The sequence below is a fragment of the Eulemur rufifrons genome, chromosome 28, assembly GCF_041146395.1.
Source record: "Eulemur rufifrons isolate Redbay chromosome 28, OSU_ERuf_1, whole genome shotgun sequence".
Lineage (NCBI taxonomy): Eukaryota > Metazoa > Chordata > Mammalia > Primates > Lemuridae > Eulemur > Eulemur rufifrons.
The window spans coordinates 48,530,846-48,545,497 of NC_091010.1; the positions used below are offsets into that span (position 1 = coordinate 48,530,846).

At 39.0% G+C, this 14,652-nt stretch overlaps 1 protein-coding gene across 3 annotated transcripts in view; it reads right to left on the reverse strand.

Moving 5' to 3' along the window:
• ARMH3 (armadillo like helical domain containing 3) overlaps window positions 1–14,652 on the reverse strand; it is a 156,404-nt gene that overhangs the window by 19,296 nt on the left and 122,456 nt on the right. For 2 of the 3 annotated variants that reach the window (XM_069461159.1, XM_069461158.1), the window contains one exon: window positions 14,294–14,372. The exons of the other annotated variant lie outside the window; for it this stretch is intronic. In XM_069461159.1, the coding sequence (XP_069317260.1) occupies window positions 14,294–14,372 (79 nt within the window). The remainder of the gene's footprint in view (window positions 1–14,293; window positions 14,373–14,652) is intronic. 3 annotated transcript variants of the gene reach the window in all.

Sequence of the window (14,652 nt, forward strand, 5' to 3'; positions counted from 1 at the left end):
TTAAAGTTTAGAAGGATTATACCATTAAAGATGCCATCATTGTTATAGAAAAAGCCATAAAAGCCATCAAGTCCAAAACAATAAATTCCTGCTGTAGAAAACTATGTCCAGATGTTATGCATGACTTCACAGGATTTACAACAGAGCTGATCAAGGAAATCATGAAAAAGATTGTTGATACGCTAAAAAAAAAAAAAAAAAAAAGGTGGAGGGTAAAGAGTTTCAAGATATGGATCCTGCAGAAATTCAAAAACTAAGAGATACCACACCAGAAGAATTAAAAGATGACTTGATGGAGATGAGTTCTTCCAAACCAGTGTCAGATAATGAAGGGAATAACATAGAAGCAGCAGTGCCTGAAAATAAATTCATATTAGATAATTGACAGAAAAGTTCCAATTATTCAAGACTGCTTTTGACTTCTTTTACAACATGGACCCTTCTAAGATAAAGGTCCTGAAACTAAAGCAAATGGTGGAAGAAGGATTGGTACCACATAGAAATATTTTTAGAGAAATGAAAAATCAAAAATGTCAGACACAAATTATGATGTATTTCCATAACTTTACGCCAAGTATGCCTGTCTGTCCTGCTTCCCCTTCTACCTCCTCCACATCCTCTGCCTCTGTCACTCCTGAGACTGCAAGACCAGCCCCTCTTCCTCCTCTTCTGTCTACTCAACATGAAGATAATGAGGATGAAGACCTTTATGATGACCCACTTCCACTTAATGAATAGTAAATATACTTTCTCTTCCTTATGGTTTTCTTAACATTTTCTTTCCTTTAGCTTGCTTTATTATAAGACTACAGTACATAATACATATAATACATGAAATATGTGTTAATCAACTGTTTACGTTATCGGTAAGGCTTCTAGTCAACAGCAGGCTATTAGTATTTACGTTTTTGGGGGATCAAAGGTTATATGTGAATTTTCAACTGTGTGAGGGCTTGATACCCCTAACCCCCACATTGTTCAATGTGCAATTGTAGACAGAAAATCAGTAGAGAGAGAGAAGATTTAAATACTACCAACCTACTTGACTTCTAAAAGGCATTTAAAGCAAACTCAACAGCAGAACACATTCTTTTCAAATGCATACAGAACGTTCAATAAGATAGACCACACGCCAGACCATAAAACAAATCTCAATAAATTTAAAAGGGCTGGGCACTGTGGCTCACAGCCTGAACAAGAGGGAAACCCCGTCTCTACTAAAAATAGAAAAATTAGCCAGGCATGGTGGTGCACGCCTGTAGTCTCAGCCACTTGGGAGGTTGAGGCAAGAAAACGCTTGAGTCCAGGAATTTAGGCTTGCAGTGAGTTATGATAATGCCACTGCATTCTAGCCAGAGCAACACAGTGAGATCCTGTCTCAAAAAACAAAACAAAACAAAAAATAAGTAAATAAATAAATTTAAAGGGACTGTAATTACAGAGTATATTTTCTGACAAACAGGCAATTAAATAAGAAATTAACAATAGAAATATATCTGGGAAAAAATCCCCAAATAATGGAAATGAAACAACACACTTCTAAATATTATCAGAGAAATGAGAAAATATTTTGAACTGAATGAAAATAAAAACAGAACATATCAAAACCTGTGGGATGTGGCTAACATAGGGGAAATTTATAGCACTGAATTTTTATATGAGAAAAAAAGAAAGATCTAAAATCAATGACTTAAGTTTCCACCTTATGAAATCAGAAAAAGAAGAGCACATTAAACCGAAGAAATCAGAAGAAAATAATAAAGATAACCATATAAAACAATGAAATAGAAAAACAACAGAAAATCAATGAAACTAAAAGCTGATTCTTTGAAAAGATTAATACAAATTGATAAACTTCTAGCCAGATTGATAAGGAACAAAAGGAAAAAGGCATATATTACCTATATCATGAATGTGAGGGGACATCACTATAAATCCTATAGACATTTCAAGGAAAAGGGAGAATATTATGAACAACTTATGCCAATAAATTCAACAACTTGTATGAATGACTAACTTCCTTGAAGACACTAATTACTAAAACTGGCTCAAGAACAAGTAGAAGGCAGGACACGGTGGCTCACACCTGTAATCCTAGCACTCTGGGAGGCCGAGGCGGGAGGATCCTTGAACTCAGTTCAAGACCAGCCTGAGCAAGAGCAAGACCCCCGTCTCTATTTAAAATAGAAAAATTAGCCAGATACAGTGGCTAATACTGTACTAAGTTCCTGTACTAAGTTTGACAGTCTGTATCTCTGACATTTCATTTTGATGCTCTTATTTTATTTTTATAGTGAAGGCATATCCTCATTCTTTCAAACACATGGTTTGGTTTGTGATTATCTTTCATATTTTTTTTAAGAGCAATTTTTATGAAACCATGGATAAGTCAAAAATTCAAGTTATTTTCGAAAATGAGCTCTGTCGTGGAACAAATGAAGCACAGATAGCTTGAAATATTAATGAAGTGGTTGGGAAGGATGTGGCTAATGATTGCACAGTACGTCAATGATTTGAGAAGTTCTGTGCTGGTGACTTTAATCTTGAAAATGAGCCATGTGGGCGACCTGAGACCAAGGTGGATAATGATGAACTGAGCTGTAGTGCAAGAGAATCCATCTCAACCTACAAGTGAAACAGCAGCAAGGTTTGACATGGACCATTTGAAACAAATGGGCAAGGTAAAGAAGCTGGATAGATGGGTACCGCATGAATTAAACAAGTGTCAGAAGAGAAATCGTCTTGATGTTTGCCTTTCTTTGCTGTCACAACATAAAGGCGAACCATTTCTATACCGTATTGTTAAATGTAATGAAAAATGGATTCTTTTTGACAATCACAAGCATTCAGCACAATGGCTGGATAAAAACGAAGTGCTAAAACACCGTCCCAAACTGAATATTCCTCAAAAAAATCTAATGGTGTCTGTTTGGTGGTCCAGCACTGGTATTATCCACTACAGCTTCATGAAACCTGGTCAATGGATTACAGTGGATGTCTATAGTAAATAGCTGGATGAAATGATGAGGATGCTTGCAATGATGCAGCCAAGATTGGTCAATAGAGACAGGCCAATCCTTGTGCAAGACAACATTCAACTACATGTCTCACAAACACTCAAACTACAGAAGCTGGACTTGGAAACTCTGTGTTATCCACCATATTCACCAAACCTTGTACCAACTGACTACCACTTCTTCCAGGCTTTGGACTGCTTATTGCAAGGAAAAATTCAATTCTCAACAAACTGTGGAAAACACCTTTGGTGGTTTTATCGCCACTCACTCTCCAGGCTTCTTTGCTGCTGGCATAAACAAGCTACCATTAAGATGGCAAAATGTGTCAATAATTTAGGCTCATACTTTGATTAATTGTACTGCTTCTTGTTTGAGATATAATAAACTAAACTTCTGATTGGAAATTGGAAATTTCATATTTAATGACCTAATGCTAGCACTCTTTTCAAAATAGATCAAAATGATACCTGGAGAATCTTTGGCAATATAAAAACATTCTTGAATAAGAAGTTTTAAAAGCCTCCTGCTTCTTGATAGTTGGGGAGGCTATATGTATGTGGGCACAGGGAATATATGAGAAATCTCTGTACCTTCTGCTCAGTTTTGCTTTAAACTTTAAAAAATAAAGTTTAAAAAGCAAAAAAAAAAAAAAAAAAAACCAAGTCCAGTAAATCATAACTGGTCTAAAAGAGATGTGTGGCCATGGGCAGTAAACTTATGTCCTTTTGATCTTACTGTTCCATTTTGGTTGGGGCAAAGATGATTCGGACTGATATAGCAGTAACTCTAAGCTAGGAGTTCTTAGTATGTCAATGCCAACAATTCCTCTCATTGTGCTCTTCCCGTCCATCCTTGGACAACTTCACAATCCTCCTTGACAAATTAAGTGGACTCCAGGTAGCAATCAACAGTGTTTGGCATAATTTTCAGCTGGGGACTACCCACGAGGGCTTTAGTGGGTATACTTACTTGGATTTTCTGACAAAATCATTTGCCAAGCTCAGGGACCTATAGGGTCCTGCCTTTACTAAGGATACCTAATGAGTGTTCTCCTTTTGCTTTTTTATGAAACTGAGGCACCAATGAAATACATTAGATGATCATGGCTCTCCTTGTGGAAACTCACTCTGAAGAAGAGTCATCAGCCAACGATTTATGCATTTGTAATGAGATAATATTTCACTGGGGGTTCAAGGAGAACAGGAAGGTTTATCTGTCCTTTTTGGCTTATAAAGGGTCAGGTGGAGGGTCAGGCGCTGCAAGCACTCCAAATATATCCTCTGAGAGAGGTCCACGGGACAGTACACAGGCAAAGGTCTAACAATAAAGTAGTGATCTTGATATACTTACTACGAAGTCTTCAAGGGCAGGTATGAATTTTGCATTTTTATAGCCCTGTTGACAAGAGCAGAAACTTCTGTACTTTTGCACAGAGGAGAAGAAATTTGGGGAACATTAAGCCAGGGCACCCATTCCCTGTCTTAATGCACTAAGGAGACTCAAAAGCATACAATTCATAGACCAAAGCAGGTCTTGAGACCTTCCTTTGAAGGTAAGAACTGCTTCCTTTTTAAAGAATATTTTTATAGCCCAGAATGGCTAAAAAACAAACAAAAAAAGCCAACAGGACAGGAACAAGAATAGCTACCTGCAACAAAACCACAGACCCCACTGAGTGAGCATCCCTCCTTCCACTGGGTGCTTATACTGACTTTCTATCCAAGATAACCTGACTATTGCTCTAAGGCACCATCACCCAAAATAATTGTTTGGAAACAATGATCCAAAACATGGACACAAATCTCTTAGGCTATAGGAAGGTGATCTGCCTTTTAAAAGGTAACTTTCCTCCATACAGCCACCCTGCACATAACACGCAGAAGTTTTTTTTCTTCCCCCTTTCTATTTTCATCTCCTATATTTCAGGACCAAGCCCAAATTCAGAACCAATTTAAGCTGGCCAGTTTTCCCAGTCCACCCATGCCTTTCAAGCCTGCTACCAAAGGGCTCTCCACTTCCCCGAGATTTATTGATCTGACAGGCTGACTCTGCCCTTCAGCAAGGTGGACCACATAATGAACCTCACCATGGGCAATTAATGAGAGGCCATCAGTTGGTTAAAGGAGTGGTGACAGTGACTTTTTTAATTTCCCTGGGCAGCTGCCGCCACCTCCCTGACTTTATTTGGTTGAAGCCCTAGACACCTCTTGTGAAGCTTTTCTTTGCACTAATTACAGATCCAACATACCCAGGTCCTTACCCTGCACGAGCAAGGCATCCAATCACACTAAGAGGTAGTCAAGGGAATGGGAATGGGGGAAAACATGATACACAAATACCATCTCAGAACTACTCCTTCTCCGTGGCTTGTTGCAGGCACGGCACTCTGCCCAGCTCCAACCAAGAGGCAGATATCTCTGTCCTCTCCACCCTAGGTTTCTTTCCTTGGAAACATATCACATCTCCTCCTAACTCACTGGTAATTCAACATGGGGTCTCTGCCTCCTTGCCAGGCCTCATGTATCTATCCCTCCCTTAACACAATCTTTTAATAGAAATCCCATTTGTGGGCTATGCACAGCTTCCTTTCTAGCTGGGCGGGTCATTTTTAAGACTGCAACATTATTTAAGCAGGATCACTAAAAAAAGTCAAAATGTGGTCATGGTACTTAGCAAAAACATTTCTTTCTTTCTTTTTCTTTCTGGTCAGTAGACTGGATGGAAAAAAAAACATTTCTAATTAACACAGTTTATAACAGAGATACAAGTTTGCATAACCATACTTCTGGCCTCTGATGTTACCATGTTCTTCCAAGTATACCTTAAAGAGTTTTGAGCCACTTTCTGAGGAAGAGGTTGCAGTGGAAATAAAACAAACTTCCCAAAGATCTACTGGAAGAAAAGAGGTGGCTAAAAAACAAACTGAAGAGGGAAGTCCTACCTGAACACTCTCCTCTAGTAACTGGATTAAAGGATCCTTCTTAGGTTAAACCAAGAAAGCAAGGACTGCTGTCTCTCATAACCTCTTCAAAAGCAGACAACTACTGGAATTCCTACTATCTCCAACACTGTTCCTCCTATGTACCACCAATGAACTTCACAGCTGCTTGACTGACGAAGACCAAAAGTTTATATGATGGTCATTTCAAAATTCATACCTAATTGGAGAAAATGCTGACAGCGACAGAAATGAATAACAAGCTGAGCTCTTCTCTACCAGTCTGCCAGTGACCTACCTCTGCAATTCATCCAGCTTGAATGTGGGACATTAATTTTGAGATTTTTTTTTTTTTTTAGTGAAATGGAACTACGTTAAAAACAACTAAAATTCAGTGTGCTACCTTTTAGATTTTAACCATATAAATATATTATCTATTAAAATAAGCAAATAAAAACATTTTTTTAAAAGTCACTATGGGCTGGGCGCAGTGGCTCAGGCCTGTAATCCCAGCACCTTGGGAGGTTGAGGCAGGAGGACTGCTTGAGGCCAGGAGTTTGAGACCAGCCTGGGCAACACAGCAAGCCCTGTTTCTACAAAAAATAAAAATAAAAATAAATAGCTAGGCATGGTGGTACATGCCTATAGTCCTAGCTACTTGAAGGCTGAGGCAGGAAGATTGCTTGAGCCCAGGAGTTGGAAGCTGCAGAGAGCTATGATTGCCTGGGTGACAGAGCAAGACCCTGTCTCATGAGGAAAAAAAAAAAAAAAGGCACCATGTTCCTGTGGTGTGTAGGAAAAACTTTTATTTCTTACAGTGACCTTCCCAAGATACTTGATTGGAATAAAGAGACTCTTCTCTCATTTATAAAGTTATCATACTGTGCTAGGATCCTCTACTTATGCATTTCTACCCAACTGGCAGTCAAACTCTCCAGGCCCTTCTTTAGTACTTTTTGTTCTCAATTGAATGAGCCCTTCCCAATCCAGGACCTTTCCCCATCCCCCAGGAATAAGCCCTATTATCTTCACTCTCCCTGGTTCTTCCTCCACCTTCCTATTTCTGGCTTACTGTTTCCTTCAGAACATCTGACAGACTCAGGTTGTCACACATGCCCCAGCCTGATAAAACTGAAAAAGCTCAGACAGACCTAGGTTCACATTATGGCTTTACCACTAACAGCTGTGTGACCCTGAAGAAATTACTTATTCTCTTTAGTGACCTCATCTATAAAATGATAATTATACCCACCCCAAATAGTTAATGTAAGAATTAAGTAAATAACCCAAATAAAAATGCCCAGCTCAATAACTACTATTTCTTTCTTTCCTTTTATCTATTTGCATCTATTTTATTTTTTGCTTATTTAAAAAAATTTTTTTTTCCTTTAGTTTCTTTTTTCTTTTCTTTCTGTTCTTATATCTGCATCTATTTTAAATCCAAAATACTTTCTCCTCTATCTAGGGCCTGTGGTAGTACAGCTTACCTCCTGGTCCAAGTAAGAGAGTGGTCATTCTAGCAGCACATAATCATTCAGCTTACCCTCCTATGTGGGCCTTCTCAAGATGCCCTTTATAACATAGAGTTGATTACTGAGGATAAGCAGCTTGTAGAAAAACCTCTCTGCCTCTGACTCTATGTCTTTCTGGATGTAGTGAATCCAGTAAACAAAAGACTCATACCAAACATTTTTTCTGCCAAACAGGTCAACTGAAATGCCAGAATCTAAACAAAGGCAACAAAGAAGGCATAGTCAGATGGCCAATGCTTGATGTGCTCATACTCAATAATGCTGAGTTCCCACAGCAACCACCACTCGTGGCTATAGAAAGGCAGTGCAAGACTACAGGCTGTTGCAAAAAAACATGATGCTAAGTACAGGAAACTGAGTTAAGGCTATTGTGAGAGTCTTAAATCTCAGCTCTCCAGGACATGTCTCTGTCAAGGCGGCCTTGCATGATGGTTTGGGCCCTGTTCTAAGATGAGAAAACATTACAGGGGTCCTCAGAGTGGGCTGCTCAGAGGCCTCAATTGCCCTATTTAAGACACAAAGCTTCCCTGGGGAAAACGTTTATATAGGTGGCTCCCATGGGGAAAGTGAACCACATTCACCTGCTGCTCAGAAAATGCTGCCACACAGCTTTACAGCCCACTTCTCTCAGTCTTCCTCAACAACCACTGGAGTGCTGGAGCTGGCTCACACAAGCTTGGCCTGTGAGAGCTGATTGTTAAATTTCAAGAATTGTGAGAGCCAGCTGGCTTGATATTAGTAGCCATGGTGGGAGCATTCACACCGAACATTATAAATCAGCCACCCTTCCCACCACTTACCCTCCCTGGTGGTGGTTAAACATTTACTAGCACACCAAGGGCCAATAACTCTGAAGCTGAAGTATTAGGCTCGGTTTTCCTCATAAGTCTTTATGCTTGTGAACTGAATCAAAGGCAATACAATTAGGACAGGGATGAGAGTCAGTGCATTAGGGATTATGGAGGCTATAATTAATGATTGACTTGTATTTCTAAGTCATCTAACATCTGGGTGTTCTGTGACCCAAGGACATGACTTGCGGGAACTCTGGAACTCTTCTCCATTCTTTCTGTCCTTTTCAGGTCCTGGTTTTGAGTACGTTTTACAATATAGCCAATTTAGTCAATCCCTATCCTTCCTCTTTCAAGGCCAAACTCAATTCTTTCCTCCGTATGGCCTTTTCTGACCATTTTTCTCATCTCCTGCAGCGATCTTTCTTAAATAGGAACAGATCCTATTGCCAGTACTGGTTGGCTGACAATAACAAGTTGCCTTAAACCATTTCTTGCACTACTCTGTCCTTTGGGAGCCAAAGCCCTTTTGTATCCCTCAAATGCCTAGCACAATCTCAGGCACAGAGCATGCACAAAATGCTAAAATACTGATAGTTGAATGAAGGTTGAAGAAAACAAGAGTGGGCCAATAATATACTTGCTTTCCACTAGGCTATTTCAAAGGCATAAAACTGGTCATGAATGTAACTGAAAGCTTAAGCAATCAGGTGCTCAAAGAAGGTTTTGCCTAAATTGCCACTTTGTACTCTAGATATTCAGGGCTCTAGAAAATCTTCTGCAAAAGTCTGCTATGTAGCCTTCTCTTGACTGTAAGGAAGTTGGAGCTGATATAAATCAGTATGTCATAGCATTTGTAAACCAAAACAAACAGTGAATAGCCTAAGAGGAGTTCAAGATCCTCAATGAACATTTTTAAAGGTCTGATGGCTTTGGAGTAAACGTATGAAGCACTATTCAAAGCAGCTAAGCTAGTGATTCTTAAAATGTTGGAGGGGGAGTCAAAGACTGGCCGAGAATCTTAGGAAAGATGGACCCTCTTTAAGGAAAAAGAACAGACATACGCATAATTTTATACACAATTTCAGGTTGTGTACTAACTCTATAAAGCCTATTTATTCTTGCGCCTTAAGAACCACCTGTGAATTAATATTATTCCAAGAAATTTCATGGTAGACCTCTTGTATGTGGATGCATCTCTGCATTGGCTACAACATGATGTAGCCAATAATAACAGAAATTCTTTTTCCTAATTTGAAAAGCGAGAATAGAGGAGACAGAGAAGAGTTTAGGGTAGGACAGGATAGGGAGAAGAATCTCCTCAGAAAGCTCTTCTATTTCAGCGTAAGGTAGCATTGCCTCATCAAGACAGGGTATCTTCAAAGCATCTAAACCCAAGATTTAGCTTGGGGCCAAGAGTTTTTCTTAAACAGCTACCATACACATTTATGTAGTACAGACAAAATGGTCATTGGGATTTATCTATGAAATATAGGTTGTGTGACAACTATCCTCCTAGGGGAATGAAAATCAGGGTGCAGGCCACTGGTGAGGGAGGGGCTGAAGACCAGAATTTAGGAAGGCTTACAAGGGAGATTGATATACTGAGGTTGCACTACTTGTGGTCCCCATTAAAAAAGGAGAGAGCAAGAGGATATGAAGACAACTGGAACCAGAGAAAAAGTAGCCCTAGGAATGGAAGGAATCAAAGTAGACTCAAAGTTCCTTAAGTGAGAAACCACTTAGGCTGCTATGCATTCTAAATCCTCTGACTCCTTAGCTTCATTTTTTTTGGGAATCCATATTTCTTGATGATCAAGTTTGCCTGAGCATACAAAATGATTTTATTAGGTAGGATGGATGCTTATCAACAAGCCATATGGAGAGAGAAAGGAGCTAAATCTCAATTGAGGGTGGGCAAGGGCCCTGAAAGACAATTTTAAAAGATGTACTACAAACAAGCCAAACCCAATAGGGAATAAACTGGGAGAAGTTTCATAGTTCTTGGAAAAGCAAGTTGTATCTTCCCCATAATCTATATTTATAAAGATATGTCAAACACAAAAACAGGTCAAAATGCCATATATAAAATTTAACTCAAAGTGGATTAATGATCTAAACATAAGAGCTAAAACTTAACTCTTAGAAGAAACAGAGGAAAAGCTTCCTGACATTGGATTTTGCTTCATGACATTTGGATTTCTTGGCAATAACAAAAATAGACAAATTGTACTTCATTAAAATTTTAAAAATCTTATGAATAAAGGACACTATCAACAGAGTAAAAAGACAACCCACAGAATGGGAAAAATATTTGCAAATCACATATCTAATGAGGAATTAATATCCAGAATATATAAAGAATTCCTAAGACTCAATAACAAAAAAACAAACCACCCAATTTAAAAATGGGTAGAGGACTTGAATAGACATTTCTCCAAAGAAGATATACAAATGGCCAATAAAACACAAAAAGATGTTCAACATATTATTAGGGAAATGCAAATAAAAAACACAATGGAATACCACTTCACACCCATTAGGATGGCTATTATAAACAACCAAAACAAAACAGAAAACAACAAATGTAGGTAAGCATGTGGAGAAACTGGATGTAAAACCGTGCAGCCACTTTGAGAAATAGTCTGGAGTTCCTCAAAATATTAAACATAGAATTATCATTATGATTCAGCAATTCCCCTTCTGGATATATATACAAAAGCAGGGACTCCAACATATATATTTGTACATCAATGTTCATAGCAACATTATTCACAATATCCAAAAAGGTGGAAACAATCCAAATGTCCATAGACAGATGAATGTATAAACAAAATGTGGTATTTACATACAAAGGAATATCATTCAGTCTTAAAAAGACTTAAAAATTCTGATACATAATACTTGAATACATTATGCTAAAGGAAATAAGCCAGTTATAAAAGTTCAAATACTATAGGATTCCACTAAGGTACCTAGAATAGTCAAATTCATAGACACAGGGAGTAAAACAGCGGTTACAAAGGGTTAGAGGGAGAGGGAATGGGGAGTTATGGTTTAATGCTGCAGTCCCCAACCCCTGGGCAACAGCCCAGTACCAGTCCATAGGCTATTAGGAAATGGGTCTCGAATCACTACCTGAGCTCCACACCACCTGCCCCAACCCATGACACCCCACCGCCCCACCCGAGTCTGTGGAAACCGGTCCCTGGTTACCAAAAAGGTTGGGGACCGCTGGTTTAATGCATACAGAATTTCAGTATGGAACGATGAGATGGACAGTGGTGATAGTTGTACAACACTGTAAAGGTACTTTAATGCTACCAAATTGTACACTTAAAAATGATTAAAATGTAAACTTTATGTTGTGTATACTCTATCACAGACACAAAAAAAGAGGTCAAAGTGAACAAGCTTCACAATTAACCCACAATTAACAAAGACACATACAACACCCACATAGACACTATAAAAATGCATGCAGTTTATTATGCCAGAAAATGCATGCCCATTCAGTCACACTGAAGGGTATTAACTGATTAAAAACCTTTGCCCTCCATGAAGCCAGTGAGAATTAACAGAAAAAATGTCATCTACCTTCTGGATCTCTGAAAAGAAACTCCAGTGTGAGAGGCTGGGCTTTGTTTAATATGCAATAATGGATTTACAAGCATCACCTTGAAATGCCTCAAACAGAGGCTAGAATGTATCTGGGGGTTGCCAGAATTCAAGAATTCACAAATCCTTGCCGGAAGAAAATTGAAGGCTGGGCAAGCAGATCTATCAAAGAGCCCCGTCTTGTCTGCTAATTTACGAAGTGCTATAAATTCTAGTTAACCCTATCCATGGTTTTTAGGTTTTATTTTAGGAGTACTGTACAATCTACTGAGGATTAAGTTTCTAATTTTTTTTTTCTACCCAGTCTACTACTAACAACTGCAGGGCCCAACTGCATCCCAAAGCTAGCTCTTTGGGAAGCTGTGAATACTCTTAACATTAAGTGACATTAACATTCATAAGTGAAGGGAGAAAAGTGCTCGAACACATGTTGGAGATTAACAAGGCAGTCAAATACCTCTGATAGCACTGAGAATAAACCAAGTGCACCACAATGCTGTCATTTAGCACCCTTCAAAGTCAGTTAGGGAAGAGAAGCAACAATTATTTTGAGGGCAGTTTTGAAAAGGGTCCCAGAATAGTATCACCCTCCCCCAGTCCCCCATGTGAAAAGGATTAAGAGAGGTAATGAGTATACAAAAACTCTCTGAGAGCAGGACTATACTTAGATTATTCACCACTGATCCCCACTACCTAGCAGCACATCTTCTATTATAGCAGAAATATAATTATTTATTGACTAAGTAAATAAAGCTGCGTGAATTGCTATCCCTTCCCCATTCTCTTACAGGTACTCTCTCTGTCCAAAGAAATCGCCTCATCTCTGGCTTGTGGACTCTTTTTGAGAGGCACTTTCATCACTTCATTTAACTTTGAAAGAAGTTGAAGGAGGCTGAGGACACGTGCTTGCTAATCATCCTTTTACAGATTGCCTCATGCACCAGGAAAGGATTTTTATTATTGGTCTATGGCTGCTACTGCTGGAGAAAGATTTCAGCCTGACCTTCCCAAGCTGCTGGGGGATGAACACTGCACGTGGCTGACAGTGCAAATGTGTGTCTTCCTTTTTTTTCCTTTAAAAAAAAAAAAATGCTTTTAGACTAACGGGAGCTCACTGTGGTAGGAAAGTCACCCTTTCTCTCACTATACACAACTCAAGATGTTGAGTTCTTCTGAATAAAAATGATATAGTAAATTTGATCTGAACTGGTCCCAACAGGAAAAAGGTAGCATCACAAAGCACCTCACAGACAGCACCAGCATCAAAGAACAGGACTCAGGACTGCTCCATAGGCAGAGAGGAAAAAGAAAATGAAAGCCATTTATAAAAGCAGTTTTAAATGTGAGGATGGATTCTCACAGCTGGCCTCATGAAAGAGAACAAATATGTCAAAGGGAACAACTGATAGATTAATAGAGTCCTAACCATCTGGCTGAGGAAAAGAGCCACTGGTGGGAACACTGAGAAGCTTGTCTGTTAGGAAAAAGGCTTGCTTGGTGTCTCACTGGGCAACTGAATAGCTTTTGGGAACATTGGAACACATGGTCATACCATAGCTGGCTGGCTGGCTCTGTCAGCAAGAAGCTCAAAGAACAGTTGTAATGATGCATTGGTAAAAGAGGGCATGCATGTCTTCTTATTGGCTTGGAGTCTATACCCTGGCCCCTCCGATGTGGGAACAGGGTAGAAAGGAAAGGAATCATGTGAATAGGATGTCTTATTTTGTGCTTTTAAAAGCAGGACTCAAGAGTCTCATTCTGAAACATCAAGTTCAATCCCATGCCATGCTAACACCCCATCTGTACTTTTATATAATGCAGAGCTGAGTGCAGACACTTTAGGAAAAGGGGAAATCAGGCCAGATTCAAGGAAAACAAACACACAAGGCTATCTGCATCTCTAACTCAGTCCATATCATAGAAAAACCTCTTCAGAAATAACTGTTCAAGGCAAAGGGAACTCAATTACTAAGGAAAATTTGTCCCAATGAGGGCTCAAAGTTTTAATGAGCCAAACAGCTTCAAATTAGCTGAACTCGGGGTTTTTCTAATTGGCAGTTTCATCCATTTCTAAGTTCTCATTTCTTATTTTCGAAGATCAAAATGATTCTCTGACTAAAATTTTAAAAAAGAAATGCTTTATTGCTCACTCTAAAACAATAATTCACCAGATTTTCACCTATATATCTTCTATATAATTAAACCCTTCAGATGGCACTAATGCAGAAGACATTACTCTCTGTGAAAAGTACTATCAACCAATCCTGTACTAATTTCTCTCAGCAGCCTAGCTCTTGCCACCCCTGCTAAAAGCTCAGTTACAGAATCTCCCTGCCAAAGAGAAGGCAACTGCCTGGTCCTAGCCACCACCTAGGTCTGGGGAGAGTAGTGGCTTACCTGCTCCTCTGACAGCTGAGATATGTGATTCACAGCAGCGTAGGACTCAATTTTGGGGTTAAAGTGGTTGATGATGGCTCTGAAACAAAGAATTAACATTAATATGATGCCAGATGGAAGAAGAGGGTAAATCTGTTAAAAATAAGGATTGAGTACCCTTCTGGTTTAGAGTACTACAGCATGGGAATGATTATAATAGGGTAACTGTTCTCTTATTGAACATGAGGAGGTCACAAATGGGGGTAACTTGATAACTCTGAAATGGGAAAGGTTTAATGATTTATCAGACAGAGAAAAGAAGCAAGCATCTCTGCTCTGCAAATGAACTAAAGGAAAAAACCCACAAATAAACAAAATCA